The 23,137-nt window shown below is 44.8% G+C and overlaps 1 protein-coding gene across 1 annotated transcript in view; it reads right to left on the minus strand.

The window, feature by feature from the left end:
* AHCYL1 (adenosylhomocysteinase like 1) overlaps positions 1 to 23,137 on the minus strand; it is an 810,468-nt gene that overhangs the window by 323,660 nt on the left and 463,671 nt on the right. Inside the window, exon 9 of the mRNA XM_040337629.1 lies at positions 14,727 to 14,790. Coding sequence (XP_040193563.1) covers positions 14,727 to 14,790 — 64 coding nt within the window. The remainder of the gene's footprint in view (positions 1 to 14,726; positions 14,791 to 23,137) is intronic.

Genomic DNA, 23,137 nt, shown 5'->3' on the forward strand with positions numbered 1-23,137 from the left:
CTATCATGATCTGGGCCCAGAAAAACCTGACAGCTGTCTACCTCCCTGGAGTCCAGAACGTTCAGGCAGATTTTCTGTTGAGAATTTCTCTGGACAACGAGTGGACTTCCCTCCGAAGTCTTCAGGTGGGTCCTGTCCCTGGGGGTCATTCCGAAAGTAGACTTGTTCGCCTTCTTCTGCAACTTCAGACTAGAGAGATACTACACGAGGTCTCGGTATCCCCAGGCTTTCGCTATATGCTATGACAGACCATTGGCGGTTCCACAGGGCCTATGCCTTTCCCCCGGTTCCTGTCATTCTCCGGTTTCTGTCGAGGCTCAGGATAGAAGAAGCAGAGATAGTGGCAATAGTCCTGTACTGGCCAAACAGGCTATGGTTTCCGCTGCTGATGCAACTCGGCTTCCGGGACCCAGTTCCTCTACCCTTCAGACCAGATCTCCTATCACAAGGGGCAATTCTACATCCATGCCCGGTCCATCTACATCTGATGATCTGGCTCTTGAGAGGGGAAGGTTGGAGGCCATAGGCTGTCCAAGTAGAGCCATCTCCACATTATTAAATGCCACTAGAGCAGGCACCAACAGGGTCTTCCAGAGGATTTGGAAAAAGTTTGCAGACTACACCACTTCCACTGCAGGTTCTTGCAATAACCCAAAGATACATGATATCCTGGGCTTCCTACAATCAGGCTTGGATCTCATTGTCAGTCTTACTCAGTAGTTGTTTAGATGAGCAATAAAGCTCAGACCTCAGAAAAAGACAAGATTCTCTAATTGAGATCTTCCCCTTGTCCTGGATTTTTTCTCAGGTAGAGAGTTCGAACATGAAGATCAGTCCTCCTCTATCAAATGACTCTCTCTAAAAGTTGCCTTCTTGGTGGCTATAACATCGGCCAAGAGGGTCTCTGAAATCAGCTCTCTGGGCTGCAAGGAGACATTTTTAACCTTTATAATTCCTATGTTGATTTAAAAACCCAAAGTGGCATCTGTGTTTCATGACAATCAGACTGCCTTTCCAACGTTCAGATCTACAGAGGATTCCAGTGTTCATCCCTTAGATATTGGAAAAGCTTGGCGTCAGTATCTTGAAGCTACAGCTTCTTTCCGTCAGACCGACCACCTGTTTGTTCTTTTTTATGGGAAGAATAAGGGAATGCTTGCCTCTTCCAGATATATATCGCAGCATGGATTGTTCAGGCCATTTAGTGGGCCTTCAAAGCCAAAGGCTTGGTACCTCCAGAAACGGTGACTGCTCACTCAACTAGAAGTGTATCTTAATCATGGGCGGCCTCGCGTCACGTGACTCCAGAAGTTATTTGGAAGGCGGCCTCATGGTCTTCAAGAAACACGTTGAAGGCACACTACTGCGTAGAGCCAGCCTCGTTAATTTTGGTTTACATATCTTGTCTGTTGATGGTGTCAATTAAACCTTTTTTCTTTTGTCCAGCACTCTGCCCACCCGGGTGTGGATGGCTAGTTATTTCCCACACGTAGGCTGCCATGGAGTCTGTCAGGAAAATGGAAAATTTATATCAAATACTTACCGTAATTTTCCTTTCCTGATGGACTCCATGGCAGCAGGAGTTCCCTCCCAGTGGCTGGAGTAGGCTAAATTACGGAACACGGCCTCTGGCCCAGAGCAAAGATTTATGGGAGAAGGGTCCTATGAGGTATGAGGGGGCGGGATTAACCCACACGTAGGCTGCCATGGAGTCCATCAGGAAAGGAAAATTACGGTAAGTATTTGATATAAATTTTCAATTTTTTGGTAAAATATAAAAGATGATGTTATGCTGAGTAAATGGATACAAAACATGTCACATTTTAAAATTGCACATGCCTGTGGTACGGCAACAAACTATGGTACCAAAAAATGTCCATAGGTGATAATTTAAAAGCATTTACAGGTTACCAGGTTATGGTTCTCATTTGGATATTTGCGGTGATAGCTCATATGTGTGGCGCGATCACAGTTTATATATGCATGCAGAACCTACATATGCGTTCTCATTTGCACATAAGCAAATGAGACGGGCGCTTACATTTTTTGTTTAACCACTTCAGCCCTGGAAGGTTTACCCCCTACCTGACCAGGCTGTTTTTTTTTGTGATATACGGCACTGCGTTACTTTAACTGACAATTGTGCATTTGTGCGACACTGTACCCAAAAAAATCGATGTCCTTTTTTTTCCCCCCACAAATAGCTTTCTTTGGTGGTATTTGATCACCTCTGTGGTTTTAATTTTTTGTGCTACCTTCTTAGAGGCAAGAACATTCTTGCCTGGACTGTGTCCATGTGAAGGTCTAAGTTTTCCAGACTTTGAAATGGTTTTAGGGACGATTTCTCTGAATTTATGATCCATCCGTGATGTTCCAGGAATTGGACCGTAAAGGTCAAGTTTCTTATCAAAACTTAAAGTGATTGGGGTAGGATGTGAGCGTGAGGCGTGAGGACGTGCTGTGTGATGGGCGGACTTTCCGTTTGATCCTGTTATCCCGCAAGTGCGAGTGCCAAGACACGCCAGTGAGACATCTGCCTAAAGTGATTTTCGGCGATTCCCCCTCCTCCCTCCCGTGCAAGTTGCGGAGGTCTCGGGGACAAGTTAGCTACCACCGCTATAGCGATATTGTTTTTGCTACCGCTGCTACTGTTGCTGTCATCGGTATTCATCATTGTTGCGGAGCGGCAGAAGAAGTTTAAACTGCCGCGGCTTCTGAACGCGCATTCAGCGGATTGGTCGGCTGACTGGACGGGTTAGCCGACAGGGGAGCGGAGGTGAAGGCTCGCTCGGTCCCTGTGCTCCAGGCTCCCGAAACGACTTTTTGAAAATCCCCGCTGTGGGTTTCTGGGTGGCGAGCTGACAGCTGAACTATCGATCCTTGGGCTCCCCAGATTTCTACACGTGTGTGAGATACCAGACACTAGCTCTGCTGTGCCAAGGGATTTCCCCTCCTCTGTGAGAGGCTTTCAGCGGGCTTCTTATAGCCTACAGCACATGTGGGATACCAGCTCTGAAGTAATCGAGATACCCAGACCCAGAAGCGTCGTCCGGCCCTTCCTCTCCCCCCTTGAGCAGGTCGCAGAGGCTCTGGGATAAGTATATTAAATATAAGTATATTACTGCCACTATCTCTCTATTGGCTGTTACCTACTGCTGCTGCATAGTGCCTCTGTCTGCTGCCATTTGGCTACCGCTGCTACCTGTTTTGCCGCCGCTCATCTCTGCCTACTGCTGCTGTTTATCACTGCTATGTATCTATCCCCATTACCTACCTGCCGCTGTCCACTGCTGCTGTCCATCTATTGCCGGGGTCTATTTACTGCTATTGATTGCTGCCGTTTGCTGCCGCTGTTCACTGGAGCGCTGCTCCTGCTGTCTGCTGCTGAGGAGCAGGAGGGGGGAAGTTTGGATCTGCCGCTGCCACTGTTTTGATGCACCTACCGTAATTCACTGCTTCAGAAAATCTCCGTGGTATGCTTCTGGATTACAGGCTGACAGCTAGACTTTGGTTTGTAGGATTCTTCGATCCTTACATTCCCGGCTCCTTCAACTGCCTGCCTGCCTGCATACCGCCTCTAAAATGACTGTCTAAGCCCAGGTTCACACTGGGTACGATTTGGTACGATTTGAGATGCGATTTCACATGTCAAATCGCATCTCAAATCGGCGGCAATTGTCGGCAATGGCACTGTCAAAAAGTAGTTCCTGTACTACTTTTTGCGATTTCGGGCCGCGATTTACATTGAACCCTGCACAGATGTCTCTTAAATCGCGACCAAAATCGCGGCAAAATCTCAGCCGCGAAATCGCATCAAATAGTAGGTCCGACAAATTTTTTCCTTTTTTTTTGGTAAACAGCTGGAATACACGTGGAGGTTAGAAAACGGAGAGAAGCCAAGTTATAGTTATATCTATAGAAAGGGGTGGAGGTGAAAGATTTGGGGAGCTACCCTCATAAGAAGATATAGATCCAGATGGCTCCAAGTAAAGCAAAAAAAAAAAAAATTACTACCCCTAGTACCTCCCCCTCCCATTTGTCAGCTAAGGCAGCAAAGGCAGTAGGAAAAGAGACTATAGAACCTTCTCAGATTGAATCATTAGTGGGAGCTAGGGATGAGCTCCGTGTTCGATTCGAACGAAACGGGTCGTTCGCGCCAAATTCGAATGACGCAAAACGTCCCATAATTCACTGCGGCGTTGAGCGCTGATGATTGGCCAAGCATGCTGTATGTCCCGCATGCTTGGCCAATCACAGCGCTCAAAAAACGAAGAGCCATAATTGGCCAAAGCCAGGGTGGCTTTGGCCAATTATGGCTCAGGGGGATTAGTACACGCCCCACACTATAAAAGGCAGCCTGCACGGCTGCCTTGTGTAGTGTGTTCCAGCTTGTTACAGAGAGCAGATCAGTCAGACAGAGATAGATAGAGAGATAGAGACACAGGGCCATATTCTTAAACAAGTTACGTAGGCGTATCAGCAGATACGCCTACGTAAGTCCGTTTTCTATGTTTAAGTGTATTCTCAAACTGAGACACACTTAAACATGCCTAAGATACGACGGCTTGCGCCGTTGTATCTTAGGCTGCAATATTTACGCTGACCGCTAGGTGGCGGTCAGCGTAGAATATGCAAATGACTAGTCACGCCGATTCTCTAACGTACGCTTGCCCGCCATAGTGTTTTAATGTCGTTTCCGTAAGCGATACGCGGCGTAAAGATAAAGATGGCCCCTAGGTGGCGTACTCAATGTTAAGTATGGCCGTCGATCCCGCGTCGAAATTTCAAAATTTAACGTAGTTTGCGTAAGTCGTCCGTGAATGGCGATGGACGCCATTTACGTTACAGTCAAAACAAATGACGTCCGTGAGACGTCATTTAGCGCAATGCATGTCGGGTAATTTACCCAACGGAGCATGCGCATTACGATCGGCGCGGGAGCGCGCCTAATTTAAATGATCCACGCCCCCTGCCAGGATCATTTGAATTAGGATGGCTTGCGCGGGTGGACTTTACGCGACGCCGCCGGAAGTTTACAGGTAAGTGGTTTGTGAATCAGGCACTTGCCACTTAAACTTGCGGCGGAGTAACGTAAAGTACATACGTTCCGCCGCCTTAGATATATAAGAATATGGCCCACAGTGTCTTTTCTACCAGATAGATAGATAGAGTAGGAAGTGTAGTCAGTATAGTTAAAACTACAGTTTGTAGAGAATATATTCACATCCTTAGGCGTTGTCAATATATTTATAAACTGTATAGCTCATCTAGTTGATCTATTAGTATCTGTCAGGCAGGAGATTGTTCTACATGCAGTGCTCTAACGTGTTGTATTGCCTGCATTAGGGATTAGCTTGAAAATATTATTCTGTGTTATTGAACGTGTGCTAGTTTAATTGCACACACAGACGCATTACCTGTTACTGCACGTGTGCAATTTATTTGCACAGAAGCGCAGTCGCGGTTAATGCAACTGGGCTATTGAATTGCACAGAAACGCAGACATTCTTACTGCGTGTGTGCTGTTTAATAGCAACTAAACGCATTTGGTGTCACTGCGTGTGTGCTGTTAAATCGCATTTGACCGCAGTCGCTATTACTGCGTGTGTGCTGTTTAATAGCAACTAAACGCAGTCGGTGTCACTGCGTGTGTGCTGTTAAATCGCATTTGACCGCAGTCGCTATTACTGCGTGTGTGCTATTTAATAGCAACTAAACGCAGTTGGTGTCACTGCGTGTGTGCTGTTAAATCGCATTTGACCGCAGTCGCTCTTACTGTGTGGTTGCTGTTTAATACCATCTGAACGCAGTTGGTGTGACTGCGACTATTTTGTTACATAACACTTGAGCCAAGTGCTCTTACTGTGTGGTTGCTATTTAATACCATCTGAACACAGTTGGTGTGACTGCGACTATTTTGTTACATAACACTTGAGCCAAGTCACTCTTACTGTGTGGTTGCTGTTTAATACCATCTGAACAAAGTTGGTGTGACTGCGACTATTTTGTTACTTAACACTTGAGCCAAGTCGCTCTTACTGTGTGGTTGCTGTTTAATACCATCTGAACGCAGTTGGTGTGACTGCGACTATTTTGTTACATAACACTTGAGCCAAGTCGCTCTTACTGTGTGGTTGCTGTTTAATACCATCTGAACAAAGTTGGTGTGACTGTGACTATTTTGTTACATAACACTTGAGCCAAGTCGCTCTTACTGTGTGGTTGCTATTTAATACCATCTGAACGCAGTTGGTGTGACTGCGACTATTTTGTTACATAACACTTGAGCCAAGTCGCTCTTACTGTGTGGTTGCTATTTAATACCATCTGAACGCAGTTGGTGTGACTGCGACTATTTTGTTACATAACACTTGAGCCAAGTCGCTCTTACTGTGTGGTTGCTGTTTAATACCATCTGAACGCAGTTGGTGTGACTGCGACTATTTTGTTACATAACACTTGAGCCAAGTCGCTCTTACTGTGTGGTTGCTGTTTAATACCATCTGAACAAAGTTGGTGTGACTGCGACTATTTTGTTACATAACACTTGAGCCAAGTCGCTCTTACTGTGTGGTTGCTGTTTAATACCATCTGAACGCAATTGGTGTGACTGCGACTATTTTGTTACATAACACTTGAGCCAAGTCGCTCTTACTGTGTGGTTGCTATTTAATACCATCTGAACGCAGTTGGTGTGACTGCGACTATTTTGTTACATAACACTTGAGCCAAGTCGCTCTTACTGTGTGGTTGCTGTTTAATACCATCTGAACGCAGTTGGTGTGACTGCGACTATTTTGTTACATAACACTTGAGCCAAGTCGCTCTTACTGTGTGGTTGCTGTTTAATACCATCTGAACGCAGTTGGTGTGACTGCGACTATTTTGTTACATAACACCTGAACGCATAACTATGGCTGGAAGGACAAAGAGAGGCAGAGAGTCACGAGGGCAAGCAGGCTCTGCATCTAGAGGTAACGCTGGTGATGGATGTGGTGCATCCTCTTCAGCACGTGGCCATGGCCGCTCATCCTTCTTTTCGGGAGCTGGCCATGTTGAGCCTCAACATGCTGAGAAATTAGTTGAGTGGATGACCAAGCCGTCCTCATCCTCCTCATCCTCTCTCACACAGACTGATCATAGTTTGTCTGGCAAAGCAGCTGCCAAGGCGTCCTCTACCCTCTGCACAATGGCATCACACAATCCTTCCCTAGTCCCACCGTGTCCTCCTGAGGAGTCCCCCGAACTGTTTCAACACAGTGTTGGGTACATGCTAGCTGAAGATGCGCAGCATTTTGAAGACTCTGATGACGGAACACTGATAGAGGAAGGCATTGATGTGAGCCCAGGGAGAGGGGGTGGCCGAGAGGGACAACAATCTGGGAGTGATGTTCCCCCAGCTGGAGCATACTGCCAGGTTGTCGCCAGTGATGATGAGGAGGGAGGGGATGATGAGGTCATTGACTCTACCTGGGTGCCTGATAGGAGAGAGGAGGAGGAGGAAGAGGAGGACGAGGCACAGGCACATCTCCAAAGAGGCAGGATGCCCTCCAGGGGTCAGCTTAAGGGCAGCACACCAACTGCATTACGTGGCGCTGCTGTGTCTCAACGGTACAGCAAAAGTTCTTTGGTGTGGGCCTTTTTTGAAACATGTCCATCAGATCGTACCTTTGCTGTTTGCAACATATGTCTCAAGCGTATCTCGCGTGGCCAAAACATCACCCGCTTGGGCACCACATGCTTGTCCAGACATATGTCGACCTGCCATGCAGCTCGTTGGCAGGCATACTAGAAAGACCCACACCAAAGCGGTCCTCCCCTTGCCCTTCTGTGACCTCCAACCCCACTAGACCCCCAGTCCTCTCTGCAGCCTGCACCGAAGGTGTAGAAATAGGTGTGTCACAACGTAGTAGTGGTAGTACATGCGGGCAATCTACTGATATTACCAGACAAATTTCCCTGCCCCAGCTGCTGCAGCGCCGAAAGAAGTACGCTCCCAGCCATCCACATGCCCAGCGGTAAATGCTAGCTTAGCAAAATTGCTAGCACTTCAACTGCTACCTTTTCAGTTGGTAGATTCTGCCCCCTTCCGTGAGTTTGTGGAATGTGCAGTACCTCAGTGGCAAGTACCCAAACGCCACTTTTTCTCACGGAAGGCGATTCCAGCTCTCTACCGGCATGTGGAAGGCAATGTCCATGCCTCGCTGGACAGGGCGGTCAGTGGTAAGGTGCATCTTACCGCTGACTCATGGTCCAGCAGGCATGGACAGGGACGTTACCTGTCTTTTACGGCCCATTGGGTGACTCTGCTGGCAGCTGGGAAGGACGCAGGGCAAGGTACAGTAGTTTTGGAGGTTGTTCCGCCTCCACCACGCCTCCAAAACACTACTACTGCTTGTGACACACCTCTCTCCTCCACCCCCTCCTCTTCTTCTTCCTCTGTGGCCTCTTCCTGTGGTGATGTTGGCTCAGAACCAGCCGTGCTCCGTAGGCGTACGACGGGCTACGCAGGAATGCAGGCCAAGAGATGCCATGCGGTGCTAGAGCTGGTGTGCTTGGGAGACAGGAGCCACACTGGGGAAGAGGTTCTTTCAGCTCTGCAGGGGCAGGCTCAGAGGTGGTTGACGCCACGCCAGCTGAAGCCTGGAATGGTGGTGAGCGATAATGGCACCAACCTCCTCTCTGCCCTGCAACGTGGAAAACTCACCCATGTGAACTGTTTTGCGCATGTTCTCAATTTTGTGGTGCAGCGGTTCTTGGGCAGGTACCCTGGCTTACAGGATGTCCTGAGGCAGGCCAGGAAAGTCTGTGTGCATTTCCGGAGGTCATATAATGCCACTGCTCGGCTGACAGACCTCCAGAGGGAATACAACCTGCCCAAGAACCGCCTAATCTGTGACATGCCCACCAGATGGAACTCTACGTTGGCCATGCTGCAGCGGCTGCACACACAGCAGAGGGCCATCAATGAGTACCTGTGCCAATATGGCAGCAGAACTGTCTCAGGGGAGCTTGGGTTTTTTTCACCACGCCAGTGGGCCTTGATCAGGGATGCATGCACTGTCCTGTCACCATTTGAGGAGGCCACGAGGATGGTGAGCAGTGACAGTGCATGCATCAGTGAGACTGTCCCGCTTATTCACATGTTGTAGCACACCCTACGTGGAATAATGGACAGGGCCCTTGAGGCAGAACAGAGGGAGGAAGAGGACTTCCTTACCTCTCAAGGCCCCCTTTATCCAGACACTGTTCCTGCTTGCCCACCTGGAACGGAGGAGGAGGAGGAGGAAGGAGGAAGGAGGAAGGAGGAGGAGGAGGAGGAGGAGGAGGAAGGAGGAGGAGGAGGAGGAAGGAGGAGGAAGGAGGAGGAGGAGGAGGAGGAGGAGGAGGAGGAAGGAGGAGGAGGAGGAGGAGGAGGAGGAAGGAGAAGGAGGAAGGAGGGAGGAGGGAGGAGGAGGAGGAGGAGGAGGAGGAGGAGGAGGAAGGAGGAGGAGGAGGAGGAGGAGGAAGGAGGAGGGAGGAGGGAGGAGGGAGGAGGGAGGAGGAAGAGGAGGAGGGAGGAGGAGGAAGGAGGAGGAGGAAGGAGGAAGGAGGAAGGAGGAAGGAGGAGGGAGGAGGGAGGAGGGAGGAAGGAGGAAGGAGGAAGGAGGAAGGAGGAAGGAGGAGGAGGAGGAGGAGGAGGAGGAGGAAGGAGGAGGAGGAAGGAGGAAGGAGGAAGGAGGAAGGAGGAAGGAGGAAGGAGGAGGAGGAGGAGGAGATCAGCAGCAGTCTTCAAGGGACACTTTTACGTGTCTGGGATGAGGTGGCTGAGGATCCTGTCGTCCTCAGTGACCCAGAGGACTGTGCCCCGAATGCCTCTGCAAACCTACGCTGCATGGCCTCCCTGATCCTGCAAAGCCTGCGTAAAGGATCCTTGTGTACGTGCTATCAAGGAGAGGGATCATTACTGGCTGGCAACTCTCCTTGATCCACGTTACAAGAGTAAGGTAACGGATCTTATGTTGCCATCGCAGAGGGAGCAGAAGATGAAACTACTGCGGGAGGCCTTGCAGAAGGGTCTGTGCAATGCGTTCCCAGAACCGGGGGGATTACCAAAACCTGGCCCTGGACAACGTCTTGCTGAGGCTTCGGTGAGTCAGAGAAGGAGCGGTGGAGAAGGTGGACGTCTGACCGGTTCCAGCAACCATCGCCAGCGTCTGGTTTACATGGTCCGGGAATACCTAGCGGCAAGATCCTACTTGGACACCTTCCCCACGAAAAATCCTCTGGCTTACTGGGTCTTGAGGATGGATCACTGGCCAGAGCTTGCACAGTACGCAATTGAGCTACTGGCTTGCCCTGCATCCAGTGTTCTTTCAGAACGCACATTCAGTGCTGCTGGAGGCTTTGTGACCGATCACAGGGTACGCCTCTCCACCGACTCTGTTGATCGACTGACCTTCATCAAAATGAATCAGGTTTGGATCAACACCGGCTACCAAGCACCTGATGCTGATGTTACTGAATAAGAATTTTGTGTTGAAATATCAGATCCCTTTGAGACTGCTGATGCTGAGTGACTGTCCTGTTGTGCTGCTGATGGAATATCCTTCTCCTCCTCACTTTTCATGCTGTTAGCTAGTAAGAAATGTTGTTTTTCTGTGCTCCGCCACCAGTGCCTTAAGCCTAATTTTTCTGCCCCTGTTTAACAGGGGCGCCTAATAACAATTTTTGATGCAATACTTTGCACGTGGCCTAAGGCCTAATTTTTCTACCCCTGTGTAACAGGGGCGTCTAATAACAATTTTTGATGCAATACTTTGCATGTGGCCTAAGGCACAATTGTTGTGCCCCTGTGTAACAGTGGCGTGTAATAACAATTTTTGATGTAATACTTTGCACGTGGCCTAAGGCCTAATTTTTCTGCCCCTGTGTAACAGGGGCGTGTAATAACAATTTTTGATGCAATACTTTGCACGTGGCCTAAGGCCTAATTTTTCTGCCCCTGTGTAACAGGGGTGTCTAATAACAATTTTTGATGCAATACTTTGCATGTGGCCTAAGGCACAATTTTTGTGACCCTGTGTAACAGGGGCACCTAATAACATTTTTTGATGCAATACTTTGCACGTGGCTCCTTGTTGCGCTCCAATTACAGATATTGGGAGGGGTTGCAGTGTTATGTTGCGCCTACGGACACATTTTTATGCCCCTGTGTAACAGGGGCGCCTAATAACAATTTTTGATGCAATACTTTGCACGTGGCTCCTTGTTGCGCTCCAATTACAGATATTGGGATGGGGTTGCAGTATTATGTTGCGCCTACGGACACATTTTTATGCCCCTGTGTAACAGGGGCGCCTAATAACAATTTTTGATGCAATACTTTGCACGTGGCTCCTTGTTGCGCTCCAATTACAGATATTGGGAGGGGTTGCAGTGTTATGTTGTGCCTACGGACACATTTTTATGCCCCTGTGTAACAGGGGCGCCTAATAACAATTTTTGATGCAATACTTTGCACGTGGCTCTTTGTTGCGCTACAATTACAGTATGTTTGAGGGGTGGCCTTTTTTCTACAATTTTGCTTTCCCAAAAAGATAATGCCACCCCCCCACCATCCCTAAAATAATCGAGATATTGTTCCCACACAGCACGTGCGCAAGCAGTATTAAATTACTTTGTTCTTATAATAATTTAATGTTGTGCAGGGACATTTCTAAACACGTGCCACTACTAGAGACACACAGCAGCTGTGATATTTGAAGGAATTTTTCATTTTTTTTTTTCACTTTAAACATCATTAAAATCGCTGCTCCGGAAAAACGGCCGTTTTTAAAATATTTTTTTCGATTGATACATGTTCCCTGGGGCAAGACCCGGGTTCTGAAAGACGTTTACCAACATTAAATTGAATATTTTTCTTTAAAATGATCGTTTTTGAATTCGAACGTTCGAGTCCCATAGACTTCAATGGGGTTCTAAATGTTCGCGCGAACTCGCGGTCTGTTCGAACATTCTGATGCGAACCGAACCCGGGTATGTTCGGCTCATCCCTAGTGGGAGCACAGAAAACAATGGCTAAAGAAATGGATCAAGAATACATACCTTCTGGGAAAGATATCATGACCGCCATTAATCTATGCAGCGAAACACTAACAATAAAAATCGACGCCTTAGCTATAGACATTAATATCATGAGACATGAATTTGAAAAAGTTAACCAAAAAACATCAGAGATGGAAGCACGAATATCAAAAATAGAAGATACAATAAGAATGTCCGTGCATCCAATTTGCATAGCAGGAGATTGTAACCGACTCTCTATGGAGCCGGTTCACACATCTCCACAGCGGCTCCGATGCGAATTGCACAGGAGCCCTGTGCGTCTATTGGTCCGTTTCAGATCCAAACTCAGCCCAAAATTCGGGCTGAATTCGGACCTGAAACAGTGAATGGAGATGCACGAGACTCCTGCTGTGAGACGCTGCATGTTTTAGTGTGAACCCAGCCTTAAAGGAACCCAGAGATGTAAAAGAAAAACTATGGTAAACTCTAATAGAAGGTACTTACAGAGAATACAATTATTTATATTTTTAAAGAGATGTGCAACTGAGCAACACTACTAGTTTACTACTGACATTTAGGGCCAGATTCACGTAGATCAGCGGATCTATAGATCCGCTCGATCTACGTGATTTAAGATCCGCTCCCGCAAGTGGCTAATTCACAAACCACTTACCTCCAAACTTGCGGCGGCGGATCCTAAATCCCCCGGCGGAATTCAAATTCCGCGGCTAGGGGGAGTGTACTATTTAAATCAGGCGCGTTCCCGCGCCGATTTAAATGCGCATGCGCCGTCTGGGGAATTTCCCGGCGTGCATTGCTCCCACTGACGTCACTAGGACGTCAGTGGTTTCGACGTGAGCGTGACTTGCGACGCGCGTGTTTGTGAATCGGCGTACGCAAACGACGTTAGAAAATTCAAATTCGATGCGGGAACGCCGGCTATACTTAACATTGGCTGGGCCTGATAAAAGCAGGGGTAAGTATACGACGGGAAAGCCGCTACGGAAACGTCGTAAGAAGACTGCGTCGGGTCCGCGTACGTTCATGAATTTGCGTATCTCGCTGATTTACATATTATTCAAGGTGAATCAGCGGGAACGCCCCCGGCGCCATTTTTAAATTGAAAAAAAGATCCGACAGTGTAACACAGTTACACCTGTCAGATCTTAGCCCTATCTATGCGTATCTGATTCTATGAATCAGGCGCATAGATAGGACCAGTGTAAGTCAGAGATATGATGGTGTATCTGTAGATACACCGTCGTATCTCTTTGTGAATCTGGCCCTTAATCTGTAACTACTGTGAGTGATTAGCAATCAATCAATCTTGATTGGCAAGATTAACCATTTCATTGTCACAGGATTATAGCAGGGTAATGATAGTGAACAAAATTGGAATAGTAGGAATTGTACAAAATATGTTACACATTAAAATAAAATAGCATTTAGGATATTTTCCAAATTCAAATAACTAAATAAAAGCCTTATTTGTGCTAAAAAGTGGTTGTAAACCCCTCTGTGCAACTTGTACCAATAGGTAGGCCTAAAATAAAGCTTACCCATAGGTAGTGTAAATATCTCCTAAACGTGTGCCGTTTAGGAGATATTTACCTTGTAGTGCGCTGATGTCATTGATGCATTCACTGTGAAGAAACAGCTCTCCGTGCCGTTTCTTCACTAGCAAGTGCCGTGACTGATGGCTCCCGCACGCATGCGCGGGAGTGACGTCACGTGACTCCGGACAGTCACAGAGTCGGAGTCCGCGGCCCCAGAAGGAAGAGGGGCAAAGATAGATGGGGCCACCAGCGGAGACATTGTGGGCTTTGATTGCGGGTAAGTGCCACATAATGGGCTAGTATGTGATGCATACTAACCCATTATGCTTTTAATTGGCAGGGGGGATAAAGAGGAAGTAAACCCCATCAGGGTTTAATTCCTCTTTAAAACGTGATTGCTGTGTAAAACGCTGAATACTACATACTTCAAAATTTGGTTTGGTCATGAATATTTTGATTAGCCCTAAACTTGAAAAAGTTAAAGAGAAAGACTGCCTACCCAAACATGTTAGGTGTAATTGTAAGTGACATTATCAGCTAATTCAATGTTTTACCAAGAGGTGAAGAGTTTTCACTGAGTTTACCATGTGGGTAAGTGTGAACCAGCCCTAATATATAATTATCCTGTATGGCAGATGGGTTGTGCTTTTATCTTGTGGTTTGGGAAAGAGGGTATCATTTTTTTAATTTTTGTAACCACTCCCTCCAAACCAAAAATGCCAATGGTTAAAGAAATATCTACATAATATTGATCCTGTAAAAACAAAGGTTCAACTGCTACAGAGTTCAGCCAATGCATCTGCATATAACTGTTTTTACTAGGGATTCACCTATATATCAGCTGAAAAAAGGGTTATAGAGATAAAAGGCAGGCTGTGTCCCATTGACTTCAATGCAAAATTGCATCCCTTTGACATCAAGGCAAAAACGCCAGGCACATTAATTACATTTCAATTTTTTTTTAAAGAACTGTCCAATTTGGTTTTTAGCAAAGTGCATCCTGAATTTTCAGTTTCAGATTTGGCACCGAAATTTTCATTTTGGTGCACTACTTATAACTACTTTTTAAAAAAAATACTAATGGTTTTGCTGTGTTCTAGTATAAGCTTAAAAGTTACTTACCTCCCCATAGCCACACACAATGACCTGCTTCCCTCCAAACATAACATCTGTGCTTCTTTTAAGACTAGAGAAAAAAGGAAAGTGTTTTTGTTTGTTTTTTGCACTCTGTATACATAGCCATAATGCATTAATTATTTTAACTGAAAATCTGTGAGAAAGTCTCTCCACATAATTTAACCACGTGGACACTGGGCACTTCAACCCCCTTCCTAACCATACCAATTTTCAGCTTTCAGTGCTCTCACACTTTAAGCCCTGGTTCACACTGGTGCATTTTGACATGCGATTTGGCATGTCAAATCGCATGTCAAAACGGCGGTATTTGCTGCAAATTGCCGGCAATGGCACGGTCCTAATCGGTGCAACGGCACATTTGCGGCGCTGCACCAATTTCAAAAAGTAGTTTCTGTACTACTTTTTTGCGATTTCCGCACAGATGTCTCTATAATCGCGGCTAAAATCGGGACTGCCAGCGGGAGTGAAATCGTGCGAGTTCAGCTGAACTCCCGCAGCCCAGTGTGAACCTGGGCTGAATGACAATTATTATATACACTTTGTCATGCAACATTGTACCCATATGAAAATGTTGTCTTTTTTTTTTCCACACAAATAGAGCTTTCTGTTGGTGGTATTTTATTACCACTGGGTTATTATTTTGCGCTATAAATGGGAAAAAAATTAAAAACCTTTGTAAAAGACTGCATTTTTCTTTGTTTCGGTTATAAAAGTTAGCAAATTAGTAATTTTTCTTCATACATTTTGGCCAAAATTTATACTGCAACATATCTTTGGTAAAGATAACCAAAATAAGGGTATATTATTTGGTCTTTGGGAAAGTTATGGAGTCTATAAACTATGGTGCCAATCTCTGAAAATTGATCACACCTGATGTACAGACGGCCTAATTTCTTAAGACACTAAGTGCCGGTTCACACTACAGCGACTTGGGATCCGATTGGTCAGACCTCAAGTCGCTGGACATAAGAAATTCAATTGAAGTGAATGAGAGCTGTCTTAATGTACACTACTGAAGTTGCTCTGACTTCAGAAAAGTTTCCTGTACTATTTCAAGGCGACTTCTAGGCAACTTGTACCCATAGATTTCAATAGAAGTTGCCTCCAAAGTCAGATCTCCATCTTAACTGAAGCAACTTTACAGGAAAAGAAAATAGCTTACGCAGGCAAACCCCTCCCTCCCACAGAGCTGATTATTCTGTGATTGGCCACAGCCAAAGTCACCTGTCCTGGAGGCAACTTTAAATCGCATTGTAAGTTGCTCAAAGTCACGCTAAAGTCAGCTCCAAATCGCCTTGCAAAGTCGTGCTGTAAGTCGGGTTGCCCCTGTGTGAACCGGCAAGCCAGGAAAGTACAAATACCCCCCCCCCCCCCCCCAAATGACCCCTCCAAGGTATTTAGTATGAGGCATGGCAAGTTTTTTGAAGTTGTAATTTTTTTCCCCACAATTCTTTGCAAAATAAATATATATGTTGTTTTTTTCACAAAATTATCATAATAACACCATCTGTGCTGTGCAGCTAGGATGGTCATTTCCATTTCATTTTTACCTGTGAAGGACACTTTACTAAGGTTGCTGCTCTCTGCCTGTTTGGGCCCCTGTAAACCCTGACTTGCTGCTGCACACTGGAGGATTCTGGATTCCAGCCAACCAATTTCCCTTTATCTGCAACTTGGAGGTATAGGAGGCTTTTACTTTTCCACAAGTAAATCAAACTTGATGGATTCCAGGATAAACCTGACTTCATGCCCTTCAGTGACTGCTGAGCGCTCTGCGACTTTGCAGTGTTTGGACGCCATCCAGTCGCATGGACTTTGTGCACTGTCAATCTTTCCCAATAAGCATGAGATGTAAATACATCAGCAAGCTTGTACTCAACTCCTGAAGAAGGATATACATACAGGTCATTCTCAAAAAAATTGCATATTGTGATAAAGTTCATTATTTTCTGTAATGTACTGATAAACATTAGACTTTCATATATTGTAGATTCATTACACACAACTGAAGTAGTTCAAGCCTTTTATTGTTTTAATATTGATGATTTTGGCATACAGCTCATGAAAACCCCAAATTCCTATCTCAAAAAATTAGCATATCATGAAAAGGTTCTCTAAACGAGCTCTTAACCTAATCATCTGAATCAACTAATTAACTCTAAACACCTGCAAAAGATTCCTGAGGCTTTTAAAAACTCCCAGCCTGGTTCATTACTCCAAACCGCAATCATGGGTAAGACTGCCGACCTGACTGCTGTCCAGAAGGCCATCATTGACACCCTCAAGCAAGAGGGTAAGACACAGAAAGAAATTTCTGAACAAATAGGCTGTTCCCAGAGTGCTGTATCAAGGCACCTCAGTGGGAAGTCTGTGGGAAGGAAAAGTGTGGCAGAAAACGCTGCACAACGAGAAGAGGTGACCGGACCCTGAGGAAGATTGTGGAGAAGGACCGATTCCAGACCTTGGGGGACCTGCGGAAGCAGTGGACTGAGTCTGGAGTAGAAACATCCAGAGCCACCGTGTACAGGCGTGTGCAGGAAATGGGCTACAGGTGCCGCATTCCCCAGGTCAAGCCACTTTTGAACCAGAAACAGCGGCAGAAGCGCCTGACCTGGGCTACAGAGAAGCAACACTGGACTGTTGCTCAGTGGTCCAAAGTACTTTTTTCGGATGAAAGCAAATTTTGCATGTCATTCGGTAATCAAGGTGCCAGAGTCTGGAGGAAGACTGGGGAGAGGGAAATGCCAAAATGCCTGAAGTCCAGTGTCAAGTACCCACAGTCAGTGATGGTCTGGGGTGCCATGTCAGCTGCTGGTGTTGGTCTACTGTGTTTTATCAAGGGCAGGGTGAATGCAGCTAGCTATCAGGAGATTTTGGAGCACTTCATGTTTCCATCTGCTGAAAAGCTTTATGGAGATGAAGATTTCATTTTTCAGCACGACCTGGCACCTGCTCACAGTGCCAAAACCACTGGTAAATGGTTTACTGACCATGGTATTACTGTGCTCAATTGGCCTGCAAACTCTCCTGACCTGAACCCCATAGAGAATCTGTGGGATATTGGGAAGAGAAAGTTGACAGACGCAAGACCCAACACTCTGGATGAGCTTAAGGCCGCTACCGAAGCATCCTGGGCCTCCATAACACCTCAGCAGTGCCACAGGCTGATTGCCTCCATGCCATGCCGCATTGAAGCAGTCATTTCTGCAAAAGGATTCCCGACCAAGTATTGAGTGCATAACTGAACATAATTATTTGAAGGTTGACTTTTTTTTTATTAAAAACACTTCTCTTTTATTGGTCGGATGAAATATGCTAATTTTTTGAGATAGGAATTTTGGGTTTTCATGAACTGTATGCCAAAATCATCAATATTAAAACAATAAAAGGCTTGAACTACTTCAGTTGTGTGTAATGAATCTAAAATATATAAAAGTCTAATGTTTATCAGTACATTACAGAAAATAATGAACTTTATCACAATATGCACATTTTTTTGAGAAGGACCTGTATATAACAATAGGAATTGATTTCATTGTTATATTTTTTTCAAAACATGTAGGGTTGTTTCTGTTGCCTCTGCTAATTTCTGTGTTTTGACACTTGTCTGTAAACATTGTTTGTACAGTGCAACAGCCAAGCATCTGCATTTCTGTATGATCATGCTTTTCTATTGTTATGATTGTTTTTAATATAGCATACTTTTTCTACCAATACAACTGATACTTTTTAGCACCTATTTACTCCTTTTTGTCATCCTGGGTTCAGTTTTCATCCACACTTTCCCTTTGGGGCATCTCTTTTCCCCTTGTCAAGGCCCTGAAGCACCAGGACAATGGAAACACCCAAAAAAATAGTCAATTTTGTAAAACAAACACCCCAACACATAATCTATGAGGCATAATGTTTTTTGTTTTTTTTTTTACACAAAGTTGTCCATTTATAAGAGATTTCCAACACACGTACTAAGTGGGGGGCGGGCCGCCCCTTGGTGCCACACACTGGGGGGTGTCAGGCCGGCTCCCCCCTCAGTGGCTGAAGTGGTGACAGCTCCAGGGTGGAGAAAAGGGATAAAGTTGCGCTGTGGACAATAATAATAATAAGACTAAACTAACACAGTGAAATTTCAGGGACCATATGTGGATAAAGTAGCCCTTTCCACAAAGATTAATATGAATAATGTCCAAAATATGTGAAGCAAAGTTAAAATATAAAACAAATTGTGAGACAGAGTTCAATTAAAAAACAAAGTTCAAATGGCAAAAAACAACAAGCCAAAAAAACACTTGAAGTTAATTTGTGTAAAACCAAATCCCGTGATGATTAATGAAAACAGTCCTGATGATAGGAGATCCTAAATATATTGTAGACTGAATGCCACCACCAAAAGTACACCTTAAAAAGATGGAGGCTTACCAGACGGCAAGCAAGATTCGCTTGCGGCTGAAAACCCGAGCCAGGGCCTTTGTGTAGTCAACACCGATTGCAGATGGATGGGGGAACCCTCCAGTAGGGTCAACGGCAAATTGAGTATCCAGGGAATAAAAATCATATAGTGAAGTATGACAAAGCAGCATGTGCAAAAAAGGTTGATTGTGACTGAATTAAACACCATCACCAGATCACCTCATAAAATGAAGGCTTACCAGAGAGCAAATTAAGATCAGCTTATGGCTAAAAAACCCTAGCCAGGGCCTTGATAAACGCAGCTGCTGACTTGGGTGTCCAATAGATCCTCCAGATGTCCCATCAACGATAGTTACCAAAAGGGAATGAAAGAGCCCACATAGTGAAGCATGTAGAAAAAATCCTCCCAAATTTATTAAAAGTTACACTTACAGAATTGCAGTTGGATAAAAGCACAGAACAGTATGTAAAGCCGGCCGGCTTACTCGAACACCCGTTCCGCTCGGATCGTTACATCATACGTCAGCACGTCACCTTCCCGATGTACGTTTCGTCATAAAATTGACGTCGTCTGGGGCACGGGCGACGCACTGACGCATCGCGTGAAATAACATTTCTGTCGAACCAAGCCTCGATCTGAGTCGACAAGCTAGATAGCCAACCATGGTGGCCTGACAGGGCCAAAAAGTAAAAACATATAAAAACGAAGGGATCGTTCCTGGAATGATCAAACTTATTCTCCAGGTGGAAATCAAATTAAGGGAAACTATTAAAGAGTACAAATTAAAATATAGAAAGTCATGATATAAGCAAGACGATCTTAACTTATATACATGCGGCATTATGTTAACACCCAATCAGCAACATTAAGATGTTTTATGGTGGTACGGAGATTAAAGGCAGACCAGCTCTGGGGTGGCCAACATGTCCACCATATATGGGGAAAAGGTAAAAGATGACAAGTAAAAATAAAAAATATATATAGATTATATATATTTGACAATAAGCTCCAAGATGACAAAAAGAATGATTTGTAGCTGGGTCATAAATACAACCAGGATGGTTATTTTGGTTATATAAATAATGTCCAACATATGAGGGACAAATCGATTCTATAAACAGAGAGGTAAGGCTAACCAGGCTAAACCATATAGAATAGATGAAAAATAAAAATAAAATTAATTTTAGGGTTAATTAGAGTGTATTGAACACAAAAATGTTATGATATGTTTGGAATCCGATTGTGTGACTAAAAATGGTCAGTAACAGCTAGCATGAAGACCATCCAGTCGACCCAGATCAAGTTCACAAATTGGTTGACAGAACAAATCATAATGAGCTCAACAAGAAGCTGACGATCAGAAATCATGAATTATCAATAAATGCATTGACGTCAACTTCAATGTTAAGCCCAAAAGGGGTAGAGAAGTGATTTTCGCGCCAAAAGAAATTATACTAAAAGTGTGGGATAAATAGAATAAATAATATATCAAAAAGCAGCTCCCCTAGAAAAAAGAGAACATGTAGATCTCTGATTCAGTGATTAATTGGGTGATAGGGGGCGCTATAGCCGTAAGCTACCTATAAAGTGTATCAGAAAAAAGAGAACATACACTAACTAAAATATATGCGCAAATGTGAATAAATAGATGCAATTCAGGCCCTAACGGCAGGAACTGCATAAGGTGATATATACAACAACTTGATCTTGAATACATAAAAATTGATATATAGTGCCAATAACCATTTGATAGGTGTAAAGGTGAACAATATATACGTGAAACACAATATGAAAATGCGTGCTCCCAAAACCAAGAAAACAAAAAGAGTCCAAAGAAAAAAAAATATATATATATATATTATAGGCACTGTCCATGCACTCTTAGAGTGATAATTGGCATTCTCCCAAATGGCAACAAATCAGCTTGACAGAGAAGCATGCAATCTTCTTTGAATCATGTGCATACAATTAGATTCTTCCACCACTTAAGAGTTGACACCCAAGAAGTGCTGATAAAATGGACTCTTACCAGAGCGATAGGGCTTGCTTAATTAAAAGAAAGCCAAAATCGCATAAACAGAATAATGTCTGCAAGCATATGGTGCGTCCTCCACTGGTGTCACAGGCTATCTCTCTCCAGGAAATTAGACAGATGGGACATGAAAAGGCAGAGAACAACTCATAGTGCAACCGGTTTATTAAGATAAAAAATTAAAAACAAAGCAGGGCCAAGTGGCCACTTACACTAACAAGTGCCCAACCCGGCACTAGGTCTGCAGGCTCAGATACGGAGGCGCCAGCCTCTACTTCCGTGTCGGCGCAGTTCCGTCAGGTGTCCTCGCTACAGCCGAATGCGGGTGGGGGATCGAATTCAAAAGAGTGACCAGGCTACGCCGCCGACGATCGTTTCGTTAGTACGTCTTCAGGGGGGCGACAAATCATAATGAGCTCAACAAGAAGCTGACGATCAGAAATCATGAATTATCAATAAATGCATTGACGTCAACTTCAATGTTAAGCCCAAAAGGGGTATAACATTTAATTTTATGGATCCATGCCATTTCAAGTTTCGAGATGCTTCTCACCAATGAGCTACCACGCCAGTGAGGACTGTATCTGTCTATTCCCAGAAAGATGGTTTTTGAGGGATCCTTATTATGGGCCAAAAGATAGTGTTTTGAGACAGAATGTTTAAAAAAAACAGCCTTGATTTTAGTGATATGCTCAATGAGTCTCACTGAGAGGGGTCTTTTGGTTCTGCCCACATACTGAAGCCCGCAAGGGCATTGAAGTAAGTAGACCACCCCCTCAGTCACACAGGTAATAAAGGGTTTAATGGTATGTTCTTCCATTGTAGTTGTGGAGATACATTTATGTGTGCATCCACTGAAAGAACAAACCCGACATTTCCTACATTGGTAGAAACCTGTGAAGGAGTCTAGAAATGTAGTCTTGACAATAGGGGGTTCTAGAACATTAGGGGCTAATTTATGTCTAAGGGCCGACAAACCTGTGGTTTGTCAGGTAGAACTGTGCCCAATACAGGATAATTTTTTAAGATGTGTCAGTGTTTTTTAATGAGATTTTTTACACTATGATGTTGAGTAGAGTAAGTGGTAATAAAAAGGACAAACGGTGACCTGTCATTTTGCAGAGGCTTACTTATTAAAAGCTCAGTTCTATTTCTTGTTTTGACTTCCTCTAATGTGGACATGAGAGAATTAAAATTGTACCCCTTTTCCAGGAATCTGTCAGTTAAGATGGCAGCTTGATTGAGAAAATCAGCCTCATTAGAGCAATTGCGTTTTATGCACAAGTATTGGCTCTTAGGGACGGATTTTAGCCAGGATTCGTGGTGACAACTGTCCACGGGTATGTATGAGTTTCTATCTGTACCTTTGAAATGGGTACTTGTAGAAAATTCATCTTTAAGGATCGAGATTTTGAGATCCAAAAAATTAATGCTAGATTGGCTAGCCTCAAAACTAAGATGGATACCTCTAGTGTTATTGTTAAGGGATCCCATAAAGGATTGGAGCTCTGACAGAGGCCCATCCCACAGGAGGAGGATGTCGTCGATGTACCTGGCCCACAACTTTAGTTGGGCTTGATGGCAAACATAGACGACATCCTCCTCCCACATTGCCATAAATAAGTTCGCCAAGCTAGGGGCATACTTGGGCCCCCATTGCGACACACCTATCTTGGCGATAAAATTGGTTTTGAAACCAGAAATAATTCCTTGAGGCGGCAAAATGTAACAGTTCCAAAATGAAGAAAATCTGTTCATCAAATAATCCTGAGTCTCGCCTAAGGTAATATTCTACCGCTGAAAGGCCTAGATCATGGGGGATCACCGTGTATAACGATGTCACGTCCGCAGTGACCAACCACATGTCTTTGGAAGGTTTGAGATCAGACAGTATGTTAATCACATGGCGTGAATCTTTTAAATGGGATGGCATTTTAGAAACCAGAGGTTGAAGGA

The sequence above is a fragment of the Rana temporaria genome, chromosome 2, assembly GCF_905171775.1.
Source record: "Rana temporaria chromosome 2, aRanTem1.1, whole genome shotgun sequence".
NCBI lineage: Eukaryota > Metazoa > Chordata > Amphibia > Anura > Ranidae > Rana > Rana temporaria.